Below are 21,350 nucleotides of genomic sequence, written 5' to 3'. Positions count from 1 at the left end.
ACACAATTTCTGAACAGAGTTCCTAGCGAAGTATGCCAGAGGTGTAGCCAGGGCTGTTATATAAAAATGTTAAGACTCAATGAAGAAAAAACTGGAGATGATTTTGGTTCCGTATTAACCTACACAGGTTATTCAGAAGTTTTGGGAGGTGTTTCCTTATGAAAAATGAAGTAGCGTTTATGCAAGCTACACAGAATATCTCGATTCCTAAGGGAGATAGTTGTCCCTGAAAAAATTTATTGGAATGGCATATGTACAAAACATTGAAAACTATTTAAATAAATCTACAATTCTAAAAATAGGGTTTGAAGTCTAAAGAGTTCAGTAGTGTAAATTACTTTAGGAAGTTTACAAACTGCAATAGAATTTACACAGCAACTACACTTTGGCATGTGGTAAACAAATAATTATTAACAGCCAATGTAAATGCAAACTATAAAATTTGGTTTGTAATCATAAACTTGGTTTTTCAAGGTATGAGTATAGGTACAGTACAGTACAGTATAGTACAGAAGGATTCATATTCCCCCATTTTTTAATACAATTACATAATTTTAATACCACACACCTCTGTGTAACCTATATAATGAAAAGCAAGGGCAAACTCGTAAGCTGGGTTCCACCGTGTGTCGAGTCTGGATTGCACCAACCTGCTAATTATACAGCAAAGACCAAAAACTGTTAATTTTTCTTTTAAAAAAAAAGTATTCGAAACAATTAATCAATTTTAAAAATGAAACATACAGCATAATACTAGCACAGAAACAGAAGAAACTGCTTCCAGAAATGCTCATGCAAACAATCCATATGCATAAGGCCTCTTTACCCAAATGACTAAACGTGAAAACTTAATTCCTATATCATTAATTTAGTATAGCTGATAAATGAATTGAGAATTATTATTTAAAAGAAATTACTTAAACACAAGAAACTTACACAAAATGCCATCCTAGTCACAATCAATGCTTCAACATACCCTGCAGGGATACAACCAACCAGAGCCCAATCACCTCAGAGACATGCTCCTAGTCCTGCTCAAACTGACACCTAACACAACAAGGCCAGGAATACACCACACTGCACAGGTGCAGAAGAGAAACCTATGGCCCAGCATTCAAAGCTGGAGGAGGAATATACACGGTAAGGAGAAGGAAGGGGAACGTAAGAGTGTTACGACCTGATTTAAGTCGATGAGGCACGATGCAATGTTTAAATTTGGCGCTCCAGAACCTTGTCATCGGTTCAGGAAAACTTCTCCGTTCCAGGGTGAAGCTGAGAAGGACCCTTTGCGAATTGTGGCATGGAGTATGGTAGCTCATTACACATAATGCAAGGCTCTGTATGTCGTAAGAACAATATCAAATATTATACTAAAGGTCGCAGGCTCTCGCGACCATTGTCTGGAGTTGCTTGGCTTCTGGGTTGTAGCCGTGTCGGAGGCAAACATATCACCGACGTTTCGGTCAATGCTGCAGTCACCATCACCATCGAGCAGTTACCTACTGACCTACTTACTATACTGTTGTTTTGTTTGCATGACTACCAAAGTTATACACCATGAACAAGTGAGTCCTATGTATACTGAAGCTTTTATAGTAGATCCCATCAGTTATTGCCAGAAGATGCAAATGTAACATCATCAATAGCAATAATGGAGTGTACTTCGCAATGGCAAGAAATTAAATTCTTGATACTACATAATTCAACTACTTACTTTCTTTTACAGAACAATACACATCTGTTGAAAGGCTAAGTGCAGATGAAGGTGTTCAGTACTATTTCATATCTCATACAGCACTTCATTTTGAAAGCTTAGAGGCTTGCCTAAATTCTGTTAAATTCCATATAAAAATAGAGTTTCAGGTGCTGCATTCCCTGCTCACACTGCCTTAACTCAAGACCAATCACAGTCATGTCAACTAACACTGATGATGCATCTCTTCTTGCTCCAGGGAATTTTCTTTAGAAGAACCAGTAACCAAGCTAGCCAAGTCAGACATTCTCTCTTTGTCAGTAAAGCCTACTGAGAGGGCAGTTTAGATGATCGATAGTTTGGGCCTCTGGAGCACTGCACATTGCCCAATTTTTCAATTATAAATGGTGAACGAAAGTAATCAATCTCAAGAAGGTGGAAGTTGAAGCAACTTCCCCACCTTATATTAGAAATAAGGCTTCAATGTTTTACAGTAATCTGTAAAATACTGAAAGAATCAATTAACTTATAATCTTCATGCATTGATATTGAGAACAAATTGCAATTTGTTACTAAGTATACTGTAACATTGCATAATTCCTATCCTCTACTACCAATATTTTGACTTAGAATGTGTATGTCAATGTTTATTTGAATATTTTATAATTATTTCTTTTTAATGTTTCTTTTATTATGCATATGTATTTCAAGTATTTCATTTGTGTTTTAATAATGATTATTATTAATTGAATTATGTTTGGTATAAACCTGAATGTAGTGTGTTCTATTATTGTTTACTTATATACTTATAATTAATGTGTGTGTTAATTAGGTTTTGTCAAAATTTTAAGGCATATTCTGGACAGTAAGACTGTATCATTCAAAAACATTCTAGAAGGGTTCAAAAGAAAGGAAGACACGGGCGCGACACGTTGCCGGCATGTTAGTTTCCACACCTCAAGTTAGAGCTTTGGGAAAACCCAGCATGTGGAAGCATGACTGCACAGCAATAGAATGAAACTTTCGATGCGTGTTGTCTCGCCAGCCAATCAGAGCGAGCCTTGAGGTGGTGTGATGTGTGTTCCCAGACCTTTAGAGAGAAATATTTTTTCAGTATTTTTCCTTATATGGTCAGGTACGAGGTTCTGTGATGTGATTGGTTGGTTGGCCCACGGGGTTGCCTCCCTTTGTTATGGCTTTATAAAAGTAAGGTAACTGCATGGTGCAAGTTAGTTGTCGTTTGATCGTCGCAACGTGCGGCAGCGGCAGCTCGCCAAAAACATGAAATAAATTTAAAAATAGATCACTTCACACCTGTTGGTCGGGGCCATGCCGAAGAATACCCTTTTTTTTTATATTGTTTCGATTCTTTTTTAACTGGAAATTTGACTACAGGGTGACTGATGTCACCCACCCGGGAAAAGTTTCCGCGGGAGAACGTACCTGGTTAAGTGAACTGAACCTACGGACTTATTTGTTTTAATATCGAGCGACAGGAAGCTCTGAAGACCAACTGAAACTTTGTTGGTAATTAGTATAAATTTTTTTATCACAAAACAATCCAACTAGTAATAAAAACCTTTTCTGATTCATAAACTTTGACTAGAGGACTGAACTGTTGTTGGTGTAGTGTGCAAGTTTTTTTTTTTAAAGTAATAAACAAAGGAAGTTTCAAACTTTTTTATTTTGTTTTAAATAAAAATTCTACCAAACTTAAAAACTATCTTTACATATCTACAACAATAAGTTTTGAAATGTATTTGTTATTATTCTGGGTTGTATTGCCGGGCCTGCAAACATTTGGTTTTTATGATTGCTCAGTTGAACAGTAATTGACTCCACAGCCTTCTACATCACAATGTACTGTCATTGTCCAAAGCTACAACCAGGGCAACAAAGCCAATAACAGTTTAGAAAGTGATGGTTAACTGATTAAAATTAATACACCCATCACAATTCCTGCAACGCACCAAAAGATACAAATGCCACAGTAATATTTCTCCGAAATCCACAGTAATACTTAAGATGTCAATCTTCCTCACCTTGTGTGGGAAACTAGAATAGTAGCAAAAACATTCCCAGGCACTGCAGGTACACAAGAGTTGTCAGTGTTCGCACCAGCCATGGCATTACTGAACAATCTATTGGACAACTTTGTCCTTTGTCTAAAAGACTCCTAATTAGAATTACCTATCTAAACACAGTAGTCAACAAAAAATAGGTAACTATACTATTATTACAAACTAGGTAAGCAATATGTTGTGTACAACTGCAGTGGCGTAGCAAGCAGGTGGCAGGGAGGGCCCCCGCCAGGGGTGCCGGAGCGGGGGGGGGGGCAACGGTTTCATGTTATTGAACCCCCCCCCCCCCCTCTCTTTTAATCCAAGAGGGGGCGCTATTTTCAATTCTGGCCAGGGGCACCAGTCACCTTAGCTACGCCACTGTACAACTAGGTTCTGCACAGCACTCTCTCTCGCCAACATACTAAAACTATTAGCGGGAAAGAAAAAAGTGAACTAGAGGAATAGTCAAGTTATCTTGGCCAAGAACAAACAATGTCTTCATGCCATGTAAAAGACAAATACCAGTATTGGTAGTTATGTTTTAATTCTTTATTCCTTTTAAAGTTTTCAATATGTATGTGTGAGTAGAACACATGGGTTTTAAATCATATGAGTTCAATTAGTTTATCAACCAGTGTTTGTACCTGTGTTATTCAGGGCTGTCAGGAGTAGTAACACTTTTGTATCCTGATGGTGAAAAGTGCTAAACAAAAATCCTGTCAACAACAGGGTCATTAGAGATGGTGATGGTGATGGGGATAAAATGAGAATGAGTGCATGGATGGGGAAATGGGAGCATCTAAATAAAGCCCATCTGCTCACAACAATGTATGTAAACTGTTTCTGAAGATTCCAGGAAACACACACCACGATCAAAACTTTGATTACCTTGAAGGTATCTTAAAATAGAAACAAGAATAATAAAAAAAAAAAAGTAGATACAACACACATACTGAGTATGAACTAGAATGAACAACTGAGAATATTATTTTTAATGCATTATTATTTTAGTTAGTTTGACTATGTATAAAAGAACAGCTAATGCACTAATGAACATGCAAACAGTTATACAACTTACCAATCGATCAAAATGTTGTTTGGATGACCGATACTTTGGGCCCCTGGAGCACTGCATATTGATCGATTTTTCAATTGTAAATGGCGAACCAAAGAAATCGATCTCAGGTAGGTATTGGAAATACAACCTTTTACAATCATCTGTAAAATTTTGAAAGTATGAAATGGCTTATAATCCTCATGCATTAATAATGTGAAGAAAAAAAAATAGTGATTTACTGACAATATAACAGGTATACTGAAATTTTTTTCCAAAACCAAAAATTATTTAGCCATTCACCATTACACTCTGTGATTGTTGTGAAACCAGTTGTAGTCACCCACGTGAAATAACAGTTATTTCCTCACTGCACTTACAGACTAGAGCCTGTTAGTAAATATCTTCAGCTAAAAAGTGACACCTCGTATCTGCAAAATGTAAGTTTTTCAGGAGGAAGAAAATAGTGTTTTAAAAATCAGGTTTAAAATTATTACTTAACTTTACTGTTTGTAATAGTTATAGAAGCAAATATTGATTTAAAAATTCATATTTTAAAAGTTAAAAAATATTTATGCCCTCAATTTTGTTTTACTAAGCACTATATCAGTGAAGTAAAATGCATATAATCGTTAACCTCCTAACTCTAAGAATCTTGAAAATATAAAAACACTGGTAAGGATATTGAAAATATAAAATTTCGATTTGACATTGGGAAGTAAGCCTATAGAATATTTAAATATATATTTTTTCAATGTCACATCCATTACAAATATAGCTAAACTCGTACCATTTTAGTCGCTGACTAGCAGGTTAAGAATTACCAAAAATAGGGACAATGTGTTTTATGATATTACTGCTGTCGATACATAAACAGTGTGCTTGTTTTTCTGTGCAGGTGATGGTGACAGTAGCATTATGAAGCAGCTCGTCGCATGCCAGCCATACGGACCAAACTTTTACATTCAAAAAATTGAATGTAAAAATAACGTAATAAGAAATTACAACAAAAGGCTTAGAGAAATTGCATCTAAAACTAAAAATGCATCTAGTCCTGTACCTCTAGTAACGAGACGTATTATGGATTCGGACCACCAATTGCGTCTTTGTGTGGCGGTAACAAGTGCTATTAAGTACAGAAGTACTGAAAATTTGCCTTTGCGAGAAAAGCTCAATGAATTAATAAAGGATATCCATAATGGGCCTTCTCATGTGTTTGGAGACCATGGAAGATGTCAAGAAAGGGGTTATTTTTGCAAAGGGCCAAAGGATGGTGAAGTGTGTGCAGTAGAGGACCTCAAATCTGTTGGTATGTGGGATGAAATAATGGCAGCAAAGAATCTCGTCGCTCACCATGCCAGTAGCCTCATTCACGATGTTTCTACCAATGACGTGGAGAGGTTTAACTCTGTTCTCTGCAAATTTGTCGGAGGAAAAAGAGAAAACTTTTCGATACGCGGTGGGTACGAAACAAGAAGTAATCTGTGTGTTATAGAACACAATACTAAAGGAGATACACAAAAACTTATAACTAAACAAATGACAAGTAAAAGCCCAGGTTTTTTCTGTACAAGTAATATACGAAACAAACAAAGATCCGCAGAAAAAAAGGCGAAAGCGCCTCCAAGAAAAACCAAAAAAACTGAAACGAAGGCGATTAGTAATGACGGGTCCAGATTGTCACTATGGCAATGTTAATGTAGAAAATGAGATGAATGAAGAATTCAAAATGCAAAAGCAAAGCTTCTTGATGAAAATTAGCCTTGATGAATGCAAAAGAAATTCTCTTCAAGCCAACACTACAGCTCAAGTTAACTCGCAGCTTTGGTTGGCAGAACGTTCTAAACAGTTAACAGCATCTTCTTTCGGCCGTATTTGTAAAATGAAATCATCAACACCAAGATCAAAAACTCTGATAACTTTAATTTACAGAAGATTTCAAGGAACAGTTGCCACAAAATATGGATTGGCAAAAGAACCTTTAGCCCTAGAACAGTTAGAAAAAACACTTGGCAAAACGATTACAGCATCGGGATTATTTGTTGACCAAGAGATGCCTTGGTTAGCAGCTACCCCGGATGGTCTGATCGGTGACGATTCAGTTGTAGAAGTGAAGTGCCCTTTTGTTGCATCACGCCTTACTCCAGAAGAGGGTATAGAACAAAATAAAATAAAATTCTGTCATCTTGAAAATGGCGAACTACGCCTGAAAGAAGATGACCTGTATATGTATCAAGTGCAGGGCCAATTGCACATTGCTCAAAGAAAGGGGTGTTATTTCGTAGTGGGACTCCCTTAGGCATGCTTGTCCAAAAAATTGAGCGAAGTAGATCATTTTGGGAAAGAAAAATGGTAAAAAAGTTAAACGACTTTTATATGGATTTTATGCTCCCTGAACTTGTAGACCCACAATATCCTAAAGGATTGCCTATGCGTGATATAAATAAATAATGTACACCGTTTTAAAACAAAAGTTTCCTGATATATAGTATTTTGTTGAAGAATGCAAAACGTATTTAAAAAACAATCACATATCATTTGTTTTAAATTAAATGTTTTTAATATATATCATTAATCTGCTTATTGTTTAATTCCATTACTTTTGTTACAACTTATTTATTAACTCAGCGTGTTCACTCTTTCGTGTCTGTGTATATTTGTTGTGGACATGTTTTACACATGTTATTTCATGATGTGTTACATATAATTTAATTTTTTATAAGTACTAAATATTTTAACTAATTCAAAATCATTTTAGATTTTGTTTGGACTAAGATTATTTTAATGTTGACTACTCATAAATGACAGAATAAATAAACGAAATTGTGTTCGAGTCTCGAATAGAATTAATTCCTAGAATATTAACATTATTTTAGCCTATTTAGTTTACAAAAAAAAATGTATAATACAGCCAAGAAAAAATTGTTTTCAATGCAGACTTCAGTTTGCAATGTATAAAATGTCAAAAAAAAATTGTAGATTTTTGAACGCTGCCGTAAAATACGGACGTTTCTCTCACTGTAAAATGATATGTTATGAAAAATGATTATCGTGAATCTTAAATTCAAAGTACATTTTGGTAATATGCTCCATGATAATATACGTTGCAAAGTGAGATATTGTCAGCAACAAAATAAATTAATGCCAGTCCTGAACTAAAGCAAAGATAAAGGTATCAACTAATAAAATTATAGTTTTTTTTTTAAGTTTTCTTCATATTTGGAGTGCGATCGTTGTATGTGTGTCCCTTGACAATTATTGCATACTTAATTGGTTTTAACTGTAGGTATCGTAGATAATATTATAATTAGGCTGTCGTTTATACTTGAAAGACAAGTATACAAAACGTAGACCTGATTTTAATCTTAGCAAACTTGCACGTGTAATTGTAAAATAAATGTAAACATCCTATATATGTGCTTTAAAAAGTATAATGAATTATGTAGTTTATCAATCATATTGTTACCTGTGAGAAAACAAGCTCGAAAAGGATAGCAAAATTAATAAAGTACAATTTTATTTACTAACCACAATTTATACTATTAAATAAATTACAGCACTTAAAATGTGTGTCCACGAATTAATCACTCTTTCATTTAGTCCACGCTCCCCACTGGAGCTTGGCTCGACAGTGACTCTCCATACCCCGAACCTCTGTCCCAGCACACTGCTTCGCACTACTCACTCGTCCACCGCACACAGCACAGTCCCGAGGCACCAGTCTCCACACACGAGGTCCGTCGCTCGACGAGGGGTCACTCACCCTCCTCACTTCACTGCCTAGGAGGCTGGCACCACCGTTTTTATAACCCTCAGCCCCTTCAGGAATGAATTCACACCTCACTGAAGTGCCACGTCATCATGGACTCCCGGCACAGTGAGGTGCCAAGACTATTTGGAAAGGCTCAGGGGAAGGGGGTTAGATGAGCATTACCTGGGTTACAGCAAGGTTTCCCCAGAGAAATTAAAAAACCGTCATACATCTAGCAATAGTTCAGCTGATATCGAGATTGAAATATAGAAGCTAGCCGCGCGAGTGCTGCTATCGAGCTACCACAGCTGTGTTGTATTGAGATGCTTAGGGCTATTTTTTTGCCAAATGATTGTAACTCGTGTGGATGTGCATTTATTGGGTGCATTTTTTTTTTTTAAATCGTGCATTTCATCCTGCACGAAGGGTGAAAATGTGCATATTAGTTAAAGGCATAAATGTACCGTAAACGTACACATGAAGAACCTGCATGATTATAGTGCATGGCTTTTGAATTTAATATTATTTACTGCTAGAATTAAAATTATTTTTCAGTGTTTTTCGGTATTTGCATCACTAAGTGATTTCCATTATAAATTGATTTGTATTTTTTATAATTATTTTTTTTATTTATTTGATTTGTTACATGCCACACCAACAGCACAAGGCTTCAACGCCTTGTTTTATCACTTTGCATATCTTGTTAAAATTACTTATTGTTTTAACAATTATTCATTACAATGGTACAACTTCCATTTCATTTCTACGCAAACATTGTCTGGCCAGTACGCCTTCAAAGTTATAGAATTATGTGGTTTTCTCAGGTTATGTTTGCATTTTAAATAAAAGATTGCGCCCTAATTCTTTAAAATTATGAGACAGTTTAATGGGGCTAAATTAAAAATGACAGTTAATATTCCTAATATGTACTATGAGAACAATTAAAGTAAAGGATAGGTTTACATTTCTTAGTTTTGTTTATTCTTGTTTTGTTTTTATATAATTTCATATTTTAATTAAAACTTTTGTATCAAAAGTGATAATTTTATCAATGTTTTGTATGATTTTATACAAATTTATCTTATTGGAAATTGTAATAAAATAAAAATATTCATGTTTTTTTTTAATTCGGTACAGAAATATGTACGTAATGTTTGTATTTTCAAGCAACTATATTCGTCTTTAAGTGTGTACTTATAAAAGGTAAGTGACATGTGAATACACTTAATAAATGCTTAAATTACCTGATAGATTACACTTCGTGTTTATATTAATAAAATGTATAAAATTATTACAAGAGAAATTTCTACATGGTGAATATAGGTAATGTAAAATGACCGCACAAACAACTAATATAATAAGGTGTAGATACACCTCCCGCAGTTTACTCCTTTATTATTTCGAAATGTTCTATGAAATGTTAGACAAGTCCTATCGGTCAATCTCATATATTATGTGATAAAATAGTAACTGACCTCTAGCGTTCCTGAACTAGAACACCCAAGGCAGGTTACCTGGCCTGCAGGTTCAGAAAAACACGCTGCTTAGAAAAGCAATAGTGGGAGTTTTAGAAACACCCTGTTTTGGGTTAAGACTCTTCTTGGAAGGGAGAGGATGGCTGGAACCCCTGTGGTGCGACCACAGCTGCAGGCTAGTTCCAGCCCCGGCCACTGCCGTCCGCCACGACTACCTGGCCAACGAGCGATCCCAGCTAGGCGGGCGCCTTAAAGTGATTCATTAAGAATCACAACATTTCATTTTCCTCATAACTACTTCACTGTTTACCACACATTTTAGAAGGTAGAAATTTGTTGCCCGGAACATAAGTAGTGTAGGAAAATTAGAATTTGGAATAATTTAATATGCAATTAATGTAATGTTTTTATTAAAGTTTAATTTGTGATTTTTTTCTTTGTTGTCACAAAATTTTCAAGTCTTTGCAATCAAAAACCAGCAATCAATCAGAGTAATCAATGTATTTTTTTTAATGACAAATATTGCAGTATGTGACATTCTTATTTTTGTGTGGAACTTCTAATTAGTATTTTGTACTGCATATATTCTTTTAGAACAGTTAGTTGGATTTAATGCCTCGTTTAGGCTAAAGCACTTTCTATTGAGATTTGAAATTATTTAGTAATTTTACAATTTAGCAACCTGCACAATTTCAGCCAAGGTACATTGTATGGTTGTAAAATACACTTGGAAGATTTGTACGAAAAGATTGATTCCAAGTGAAAAAATTATAATTTTGTAAGAACTATGATATTAAGACAATGTGAGTAATATTTGGTGCTTCTTAAGGTTTAAAATTGTAAGAATTGCACAAAACTTTCATCGAATGAGATTGATATTATTCCACTATGCTAATACAATAATTCTACAATATCAGTGTTAAGTAATAACTGATCAAGAAGCATTGAGCATTGATAAGCTTGGAGTCAACACAGGCTAACACTGAATAACACTGATAGAAGTTGTTTCACATCAAGGAAATAGTTGATAAGCATTTCAAGAGATGACTGTCTGCAAGACTTCTGCTTCAAGAAACGCAACTCAAGGAAGGAGTTCTACCATAGTTTCCCAGGCATAGCTCTAGTTACAGACCCAAGAAGAATGTGTAGCAGCCTTAGTCCAGATGATAAATTCATCAGTTACAAACTACATTTGTCTACTGAGGACTACAGAACCGTTGGTAGACTTTGGAGGGGCTATTTCGGCTAACCATAACCCAAATATACCAGGGCATCTTGTGATCCACAGTTTGGGAATACGAATGGTATTCATTTCTATGAACAAGTGAGAACTATTTAAACTGTATGTGTATTGGTAACAGGGTTCATTCAGTTGACGAGTTCTAGACACAAAATATCTCAGACATGGGTAGGTCGATAAGAATACCAGTTTTGGGACATAAAATCTTTTAGTTGAGAATTCATCATTAAATATAATCAAGCAGTTATTCTGGTCGTGCAATAATTGTTTACATTTTACATATAATTAACTCAGATTCAATTTGCATAGTTTTACCTAGGAAACCATATTAAAGTCATGTTTGTCATTTGATGTAGAATAACTTCATGGACTTATTTTCTTTAGAGTTTTGACCTTTGAACAGGGATTTTAATACAGTTAAGTAAACATATTTGAATGATTGATTATATTTTAGCTTGAATAATAGGCTACTAGTCTACCTGAACCAGTGGCCCTGCTCTACCACGCTGATTAAAGTCGAGCTTAATTCTAGAAATACTTAAAGTCGAGTCATATTAGTTAGCATAGTAAATATATAATTTGTTTGCTATTGTAACTAATTTTTAAGAGTGAGCAGAAATATGAGCAAATGGTGAGAATATATTGTATTTTTAATACTGAGGGTGTCCATAATATAGGATCAAAGATTAAACACTAAATTGTCAATTACCATACCATTTGTAAAGGTATTATGTTCATGAATTTACATTTAGTATAATAATTGGATCTTCTGAAATTTATTTCAATTTTTTCTTTTTCAGTTAATATGCAAAAGTAGTACGACGCCCAATCATCATCAATGATGAGAGTTTTTCTATGAATCTGTACGAGTAAAATTTAAATGATGATTGTGACGAGCGACCAACATTTCTATTTATTCTCAACCACATATCCAATAAATTCTTACTATCTAGGTACCACATACCTATTTAATTACATACATATTATCATATTCCAGACCACTTATTACTTCACTCCTAAACGTACCAAAACCATTATTTTCACTCGAAAACTCACATAATTTGTATTTATTTTAACAACAGAATCCTTCTTACACTGCTACATATAGGTAACACCTAGTATATTTTCCTTTGTTCCTGCGTTTAAGATTCTCAATGGACAACTTCCACACCATTATTACCATAATTTCTTTCCACACAGTAAAATTTATTTGCAATGCATAGTATTGTGTTGTCAACATAAACCCTAAGTAAATATTTACCATATATTTTTAATGTGCATAACATAACCTAAACAACCTTTAAAACTATAACTTTTTGAAGTATTACAACACACTCTTAACGAAAGTTTCAAATCATGTACGATAATTTAAAAAAATCAGTTTAAAATTATTTTTTTTATTTCGGAAAAGAGGCTCTACAGATCACTAAAATATATACTCACTTGTTCCATACATTACACTGCTCCGAATACAATATGAATATCCTAAGTTTTTCAATGCATCATGAAGAGTAGCATATGTTTCTTCTGTGTCCACATAACCATAAATCGTTTTTTTTGCTTCATTTATTACACAATTCTGAAGTTTCTCTTGCAACAATTCTGTAAATGTTGACATCTCCAGACAACAATTCACGCGCGCATTTTCAACACTACTTGAATTAAAGAGAAGCCTACAGCATTGCCAACCCTTCAGCAAAAAAAAAACGTACGAAAATGTCATTTGGACCGTTTTTCCGGATCCAGGTACGTACATTAATTTTTTTTTTTTTACGATTATATTAAAGAAAACTATTGCACAATAATGACTTCGTGATTTAATTTTGCCATGAAATAGAATTACGAAATAAACGAAATAAAATCTTGTTCTTACCCAACACAGTTATGGAATAAACGACTTGTGACATCACAACATGAGCTTCAGCCCTTCCTCCGCTACTACCGACACACCTCGGTAGAAGACTATGTGCAACAGGCAGTGGCCACTGAAAGAAACCTCCAGATGGTGTGGCGCCGAAACCCATCAACGACAGACCGGGGGTACCACAGCTTAGCGTTACCGGGCGCACTAGTCAGGCCGAGTGAGCCACAACCATCACTCAGGCGGCAGCGGGCCATCGAGGATGCACTGGTGTCACGCCAAAGCACCACGCAGCCAGGCCGCCGGGACAACCAGTCGCAACGCAACCATGAGTGGCCACCTCAGTGCCAACGGGGTTGCGCCACTGGGGCATATCACTGGCACAGCGAATGCCCACTTCCCCCACCACTACGCGAGCAGCAGACAGTGCCGCAGTCGGGAAATGGACCACCGGGGGTGCGGGACTGATGTCCCCACCCCCCGCGAGAATGGCGCCATCTGCCACCCCCTTCTCGGCACCATCTTCCGCAACTCCCTTCTCGGCACAACCTGCCGCAACTCCCCAACAATTGTTAAAAAAACAACTACTCGTACAAAATGGCTGAAATTTCAGACAGTATATTCCAAAACACGACTAACCACATTCCCCAATTTTCGTTGACGAGTGTTGCAATCTTCATGTTGAGGTCTGAAACTTTTCAGACAACCCTCATAGTACGAACCTTTAGCTTGTGGCCAGTGTAATGGGCAAGCTTGTCTCAATGCTTTACCATATCAGAGCAAAGTTAATTTGACCCCGAAATCTTGGAAGACATGGAGACAAATGTCGTTGAACGTTGAAGACGATAAAGAAGAGGACTTTGAAATACTACAGCGGTCGTAAGACGACTATGAAGAAAATAATTAAAATTATAAGTTGTAGATCTTGTAACTTTTATTCATTTTTTTTAATTTCCACAATCATAAATGTATGGATTTATATTTTTTAATAAAAACATTAATTAAGAACTTCTTTTTTTATTTATTTAAGAAGTTATTAATATAAAATAATTAGAATTGAAATATAATTTAAGTATTTTCTTTAACAATTCAATACATACACAGCCAGGTAAGTGGTATTAAATAAATTATTACATAATTAAAAATCGATACATAAGTAAAATAATTACCAAATATAATGTAATAGTTAATAAGAAAGGAAAATAATTAATAATTATGTATTTAAAATAATTAATAAACTTAATATGGTGTGTTTATGTCCGGGACTACCTGCTCTAACTGTGCACTCTCCACCCTCTACCACGAAAAGGATTCAACATATTGACGCCACTCCCGCTGCCTGTTAAAGTTTTTAATTAAATATTAGCGTTGGAAAAGGTCTCAGGGGTTTTAACGGGGGTTCGGCCTCGTGGCTGCAGGCAGGAGCGCGTCGTGGTTCGGAACCTACCTGGGCTGTTCAGGCCACCCAGGACGCCTTGTAAATAACTGGTAAACGAATTAACAGGACACTGCACTTTATTCAGTATCGATACACTTATTGGTCCTGGTACTGGCCGCGTCCGTTGTCTGACCGCTGCGACACGCGTATCTCTGAACGTAAACGGTGCGCACGACCAGGATAGGTTGCAAAGTAATATCTACGACTGATACAGTGGTTACTTATCCATATGAAGGATGTGGCGGATAGTCGCGAAGCTTCTGTATTGCAACAACTTAGGCAGACATGTTAACATGGAGAGTAGCACCCCTGTTCAAGATTGTTTGCAATCTAACACGTGGCAAAATATTAATGTCTCGAAAATACGTAGATACGGTAAGCTGGAGACGTACACGTTACAGTCTCTTTTGGAATTGAAAGTTATTCAGTTAGATTACACGTTATGAGTTACACGTTTAAGAAGGTGAAAATTAAAAGGCGAATGTTAGTCCGTTAGCATTCAACACTCGTTACAAAGAATCTTCGATGATGACAATTAATTGGCTATGAAGCCGAAACTGCGTACCACTATTACACTGTCCTTAAGTTGGACATGGAATTACGTATAAAAAGTAAAGTTCCCTGTTGGGATGATTTTAATAAGTTATGAGTCGCACGACATATCGTGCGACTGGGTGGGGTCGGCGCCGAGCTGATTAAAGGATTTATAGAAACTTACACTATTGCTGATATGTAGATGAAGCACGAAAGTTGATGGCCCGACGTTCGCGGAGCGACCGACCCCTGCGAGCTCCCGACGGTAACTGAGTTCGAGACCGCCCTGCGGCCTCGCGCCTAAACGCGTGGAGCGCGGGAAAACAGATCCGGCCTGTTTTTGGGCTTAAAAGACATGTTACACAATATATGATTATAAAATAATTAGACATGATTTCCCTTACATTAATTATGTTTTAAATTGTTATTAAATTGGTTGTTTTTGATTTGGACAGAATAATTACGTATTTAATTCGGCGCATTGCCACTCCCGGCCGGGCGCTGTCGTCGCTTTGGTGTTCGTCGCGGCGAACTTTTACACACTCGGCGGGAATCACGCTCGGGCGTGTTCGATGCACTTAAGAGCAAGTGTTGTTGTGACATAACGGCCTGTGCGAACCAGAGGGAGCACCGGCGATCGGCGTCAATATAAAAATTTTTTGAAATAAAAAGTTTTACGGAACTTAATCTTCTGCAATATTGATAATAAATACAAATAGCGAAAAACCCATAGGAAACGAGATTTTTGTAAAACATGTGCAAAAAATTGATATTTGTGACCTTTGACCTTAGATTTTAATAGTCGTGTACACCCTACCATATGTAGGTCTTGAGACAACTTTTAGGATGTCAAAATACAAGTTTATACGAGTTTATAGCTGGGTATCTCAAATTCCGAGGTGAACTTACTAAAATGACTGGACTATGACCCATAGAGGCCCATCATAGTATAGACAGACGCGAGCCAGGAGGGTGTGAGTGCCATCCTATAGCCGCTAGGTGACACTGGCGAGCCATGAGTCATAGAATATGTGAGTACCAAATTTGGGGAGGTGTAACGTCGATACAGCATCAACGAGCGTGAGTGCCTTGGGGTGGTGTGGGCCATGTGGCGATACCGGCTGCACCTGGAGGGGCATCAGTTTACCCTAAAGACAGATAAACAATGCCTCAAATTGCTCGCGACCATGCAGGGTCGCAGGTCCAAGCTGACACGGTGGGCGATGCTTCTACAGGCACTCAACTTCACAGTAGAACTTGTAGCAGGGAGGAACGAGTTAGCCAACAAGTTGTCCCTGGATCCGGACCACACGGTGCAGGCGCGGTATGACGCAGAACGGGAGGAGCTGCTACTTCCGACAAGGGGACAAGCGAGGGGCGGGAATCCCGGGACTGTTACCGACGCACAGGGCGGAAGTGGGCAACACTGTGCTGGAAGTGGTGAGTCATAGCCCATACGACTCCCATCTACCACCCGAGAGCGAACCCCACAGAAAGACACAACCAGGAGATAAGGCCCAACTGCGACCGAAACACGACGATGACCACACGATGTAGGACAAGCACTTACCAAAAATCCTGTACTGCCTGAGATGGCGACGAAATGAGGCCAGCCGCTCTAGTTCAGGGGCGGAACTTGCCCTTGCCGGGACAGTACCAGGTGCAAGTGCCAGAAGCCAACCCCGACGGGGAGACACAGGAGGAGTAGATTCGACGTATAGAGGAGACACGCAAGGTGGCCCGAAACCAGCAAGCCACGTACCAAGCACAGACCATGCCGGTGACAACCACACTGCCAGCCGAACTGACACCCGTACAACTCATGTATGCCAGGCTACACCCCCTCTCATCCAGCAGGTGAAAGTACTGAGTGGGGTGAGCACCCAAAAGGGTGGGTCAGTGGCAGTGTTTCGGACCATGGGTTCTATGGCCGTATTACTGAGACTACACACAGGGTGGGTCGTCAAGTACCACCGAGACACAGTGAGGGAGGCACCCGAGACAAACGAACCAGAGCCGCATACACCAACGCCCAACCCCGTGCCAGACGATGGTCGGTCGACGTGCACGCCGGGCGACGACCCAGGTGGGTTCCCTGGCTTTGACCATACCTTCCTGTTAACACCCGTTCGAGGCACCAGTCAGACAAGAATTACAGGGAAGCTCCAGATAGAGACCGACACAGACGAACCGTTCCGAGGATTCGACAGTCGGAGGACACCGCGATGACAAAGCCAAGGTGGCTGTTTCCTTGCGGATGCCACATTTAAAATGACCATCGAAGAATCACCAGAAGCGGAGGGAGACGAAACGACGAGCCACGAGCCAGAGGAAGTAAAAGAGGAGCTGATCACCCGATATGAACTACAACCACGCAAGGACGCCCCTCCGCCGAGCTGCTGCGTCGCCGAGGCACTTCCACTACGAGACAGGGACAGGCTGGCGAGCCCGCGAGAACAGGTGGCACCCGTGAACGCAGACGTAAACACAACGCGCCATGCCCACTCTCCCACCATGTAGGCGTGCCAACATATCGTGATACTTTCAAGGGGGATGAGGGGTGGTGTTGCTACTAACGTCGACCAGGGCTGAGCCTCCTAGAGCCCAATATATTACCACCCTCCTAACCCTTCTTATTTCGTCCCATCCATTCGAATCTCCCGCGGCCGATGTATGCATATGTATGTGTGTGTGTCTGTGTGTGTGTGTGTGTAAACGCCCGGCAAGAGGCAGATTTGAGCCAGTGCCTCGTTCCCTCCTAATTTATATTTAATTATCATTATTGTATTTCTTTAATTATCCCTAGTGTTGTGTATGTAAGTTTAAGGGCCTAATACTTTATGGTATCATTTGTTTTCCTTTCAGCAGAAATGCTAACATGCCGCTACAGACTCAGACGTGCCAAAGGCCATTTTAGTTACTGTAACTTTATTTAATTCTTTCTTGTTTAACTTAATTATTACGTGGTTGCGGTTCATGGACCGCCAGGGTAAAACGTAAAAGGGTGTTTGGTGATTTAATTGCCTAATATGCTATGGTGCGATATGGTTTGGAATAACGGTACACCTATTCCTTATTTAGCACGACTAATTCGTTCCTAAAAATGCTAGTGTTATTCGAAATTGCGTATTCTGAAGCATTAGCAATGAAGCAAGGATGATTTATTTAATGAGTTCCATTGGGGGTGCGGCGTTTGTCCTAAAATTGTTTGTCCTAAAGCGTTTATCCTAAAAATTAGGACAAACGACTTTAGGACAAACGACGTTAGGACAAACGACTTTAGGACAAACGACATTAGGACAAACGAATTTTAGGACAAACGATGGAACAGCTTCAAAATATTTTTACTCTGAGTTTTAGGACAAACGACTTTAGGACAAACGACATTAGGACAAACGACTTTAGGACAAACGACTTTAGGACAAACGACTTTAGGACAAACGACTTTTAGGACAAACGACGGTTCCAGTATCGATAAATCCTTACTCTGAGTTTTAGGACAAACGACTTTAGGACAAACGACATTAGGACAAACGACTTTAGGACAAACGACTTTAGGACAAACGACATTAGGATAAACGACTTTAGGACAAACGACATTAGGACAAACGACTTTAGGACAAACGACATTAGGACAAACGACTTTAGGACAAACGACTTTTAGGGCAAATGATTTTAGGACAAACGACATTATGAAAAACCAAGTTAGGACAAATGACTTTAGGACAAAAAACTTTGAGTCAAACTATTTTATTTAAAAACCACAGAGCATGTGAGAACTTACAGTAAAAGAAAACGTTTGAAAAAATAATGTTATATACTGGGGAAATACTTTACATTCTATGTAAAAAAAATTCAGCATTTACGATCGTTACAATTTTTAGACATCTAGGAATGGACGACTACGGTTTCAACGACCTAAATCTGTTTTTTTTTTTATTTTGCCATCTTGGATCCGCCATATTTAAATAGAGCGCCCCACTCATTATGATGAAATTTTCGTCATGACCGCCATATTGAATTTTTCTGTTCCACTGGAGGCCGCCATCTTAGATGCCGTCGACTTTGTTTCTGTTCTTTGTTCCTAGATAGCGCCAGCAACGCTCTTGATTTTTTTTTGTTCTTCTGGAGGCCGCCATCTTGGATACCGTTGACTTTGTTTCTGCTGTTTGTTCCTAGAGAGCGCCAGCCTAGCTCTTTATTTTTTTTTTGTTCTTTTGGAGGTCACCATATTGGATACCAAGGACTTTATTTATGCTGTTTGTTCATAGAGAGCGCCAGCGTCTCTCTGATTCATCACATAAGGTCGATGTTCCATTACCTACCATAGCTATTATGGTCCTTATCAACATATTAAATTTAAATTTTTTAACAAAATACATTGGAAGTGCTGTGATTCGAACCATTGCAGCTCTGATCTCTAGGTTGGAAAACATACGCCTTTAACCGCACGGCCATCGAGACATTTACCAAACTGAGAATAAAATAAGGTATATATAAATATAACATTCATATTCGGACTTGTAATTTTTTTGATTTGAAGTAATAATAGCACCACCTGTTCGAAACAGAACCACCATCATGTATTAAGACGTAACTGTAACAATTATCGTTACGGTCACAATCTTGAATATCCGTAATTGTTTTGTTAGAAAATCGGGAAAAAATTCAAAAATCATTAAAAAATTAATCAATCGAATTCAATAATAAAAATCTTAAAAAAACACCATTGTACTTTTCGTTACGGTCGCCATCTTGAAAATACATAATTTTAATGCTAGAGATTCGAGAAAAAAAATTACTTATTAGAATACTGATTAATTAGTTCGATTCCTGTCCTTGATTCGAAACTATTAGAGCAAAAAAAACAGATCCTTCCTCCACAGAAGCCACCTACAGACTGATCTCCGCCACCAATAGCAAGGTATATATATATATCGTCAGCTGGTATGACGACATGTCCGCCATCTTGTCTTCATCCGCTGGAGACCACCATCTTGTTTTCGTCTGCTAGAGTGTGCTGATACCATGTTAGTATAATATTCTATTCACCATAACTTTGTCTTCAACTGTTGGCATTGCACTTTGACCTTGACCTTGAAATTTGACCTTGAACCTTGAAATTTGATTTTACCTTAACGACCATCATGGATCCGCCATTTTGCGTTCAGTACATGCTACCAGGAGCTACCACCTGCTAGAGGTCATTTCCACCATCTTGTTTTCGTCTGCTGGAGGACACCATCTTGTGCGTGTACTCGTCTTATAGAGTACATTACCATCATACTTGTCTAAGTTTTACCCGCTAGAGTGCAGTTATCATTTATTATTACTGAAGTGCCTGTCATCTTGAAATTTGGGCGCCATCTTGGAATCGTGTAATTATTTAGCTGGAAATTCTGGATAAAATTACAAAATTCATCAAAAAATTCACTCTTAAAGTAATGATTGATTATATCCATTCCTGTTCTTGGTTCGATCCTTGGATAATGCAAAAAAATAATTTTATGTAAAAAATAATTATTATAATAAATTATTATCAAAGTCCTTAAAGAGACTTAAAATCATATATTACCATCATCCTTTAAACTGTGCCATGTATTAGGTATTTAGGCATGTTTTATTTAAAATTTTGTAATCTTAAATATTTTTGGAAATATTTTTTTTTCTCTCATCTTATTTTCTTTACGGCCAGGCCCTCATCCTCTGTTGTCAGAGGCGAGCTGATTTTCTTTCCCAGCCTCATGCTAGGCTAGCATTCTGGCTAATATTTCTACCGCCTCCAGGCACGTCGAGGGCCGTTAACTTTATTTCTTCGCGTGACCACTATTGCCTAGAGCAGCTTGTGAAGCAGTGCTGAGCCCTGATAACTCTGTCACGAATCGGTATAAGGTTCACTAGCAGCAAGACACGACAGGAGGATCCCGTGGGCCTTGCGTCCCACAGACCATGCGTTTTTTGAAGCCATCCCCCTCCTGCTCACCCACCCTTTCTTCTCAGAAGTGAAGCTAGGAGCGACGACCTCTCGGGTACGTTAACCGAAGTCAAGGCCATCTCAGGCTTGACAGCCGCAGTTACGATTCTGGACTTTAACGACACCTAGCGACGGCTGTGGTCACTAACGCCACTTGTGGGCGTCGGCAGCGCCGACAACAGCGCTCGCGCGGATGTAACGACAACCTCTCTCCCCCTTATGTCTCAGGCCGCTAGGTGGCACCACTGGTTACTCCATTACCCCCTA

At 38.2% G+C, this 21,350-nt stretch overlaps 1 protein-coding gene across 2 annotated transcripts in view; it reads right to left on the bottom strand.

Moving 5' to 3' along the window:
• The window catches only part of LOC134531708 (uncharacterized), a 43,777-nt gene extending 30,838 nt beyond the window's left edge, over positions 1-12,939 (bottom strand). Inside the window, exons 1-2 of one of the 2 annotated variants that reach the window (XM_063367526.1) lie at positions 12,720-12,939; positions 4,835-4,974 (exon numbers count right to left, since the gene is read on the bottom strand). In XM_063367526.1, coding sequence (XP_063223596.1) covers positions 4,835-4,974; positions 12,720-12,894 — 315 coding nt within the window. In that variant the 5' untranslated portion in view covers positions 12,895-12,939. The remainder of the gene's footprint in view (positions 1-4,834; positions 4,975-12,719) is intronic. The other variant, XM_063367527.1, reaches the window with a different exon arrangement.
• Between the last annotated feature and the right edge of the window lie 8,411 nt (positions 12,940-21,350).

This window comes from Bacillus rossius, chromosome 5 (assembly GCF_032445375.1).
Source record: "Bacillus rossius redtenbacheri isolate Brsri chromosome 5, Brsri_v3, whole genome shotgun sequence".
Taxonomy (NCBI): domain Eukaryota; kingdom Metazoa; phylum Arthropoda; class Insecta; order Phasmatodea; family Bacillidae; genus Bacillus; species Bacillus rossius.
This window is presented reverse-complemented; position numbering and strand designations above follow the sequence as displayed.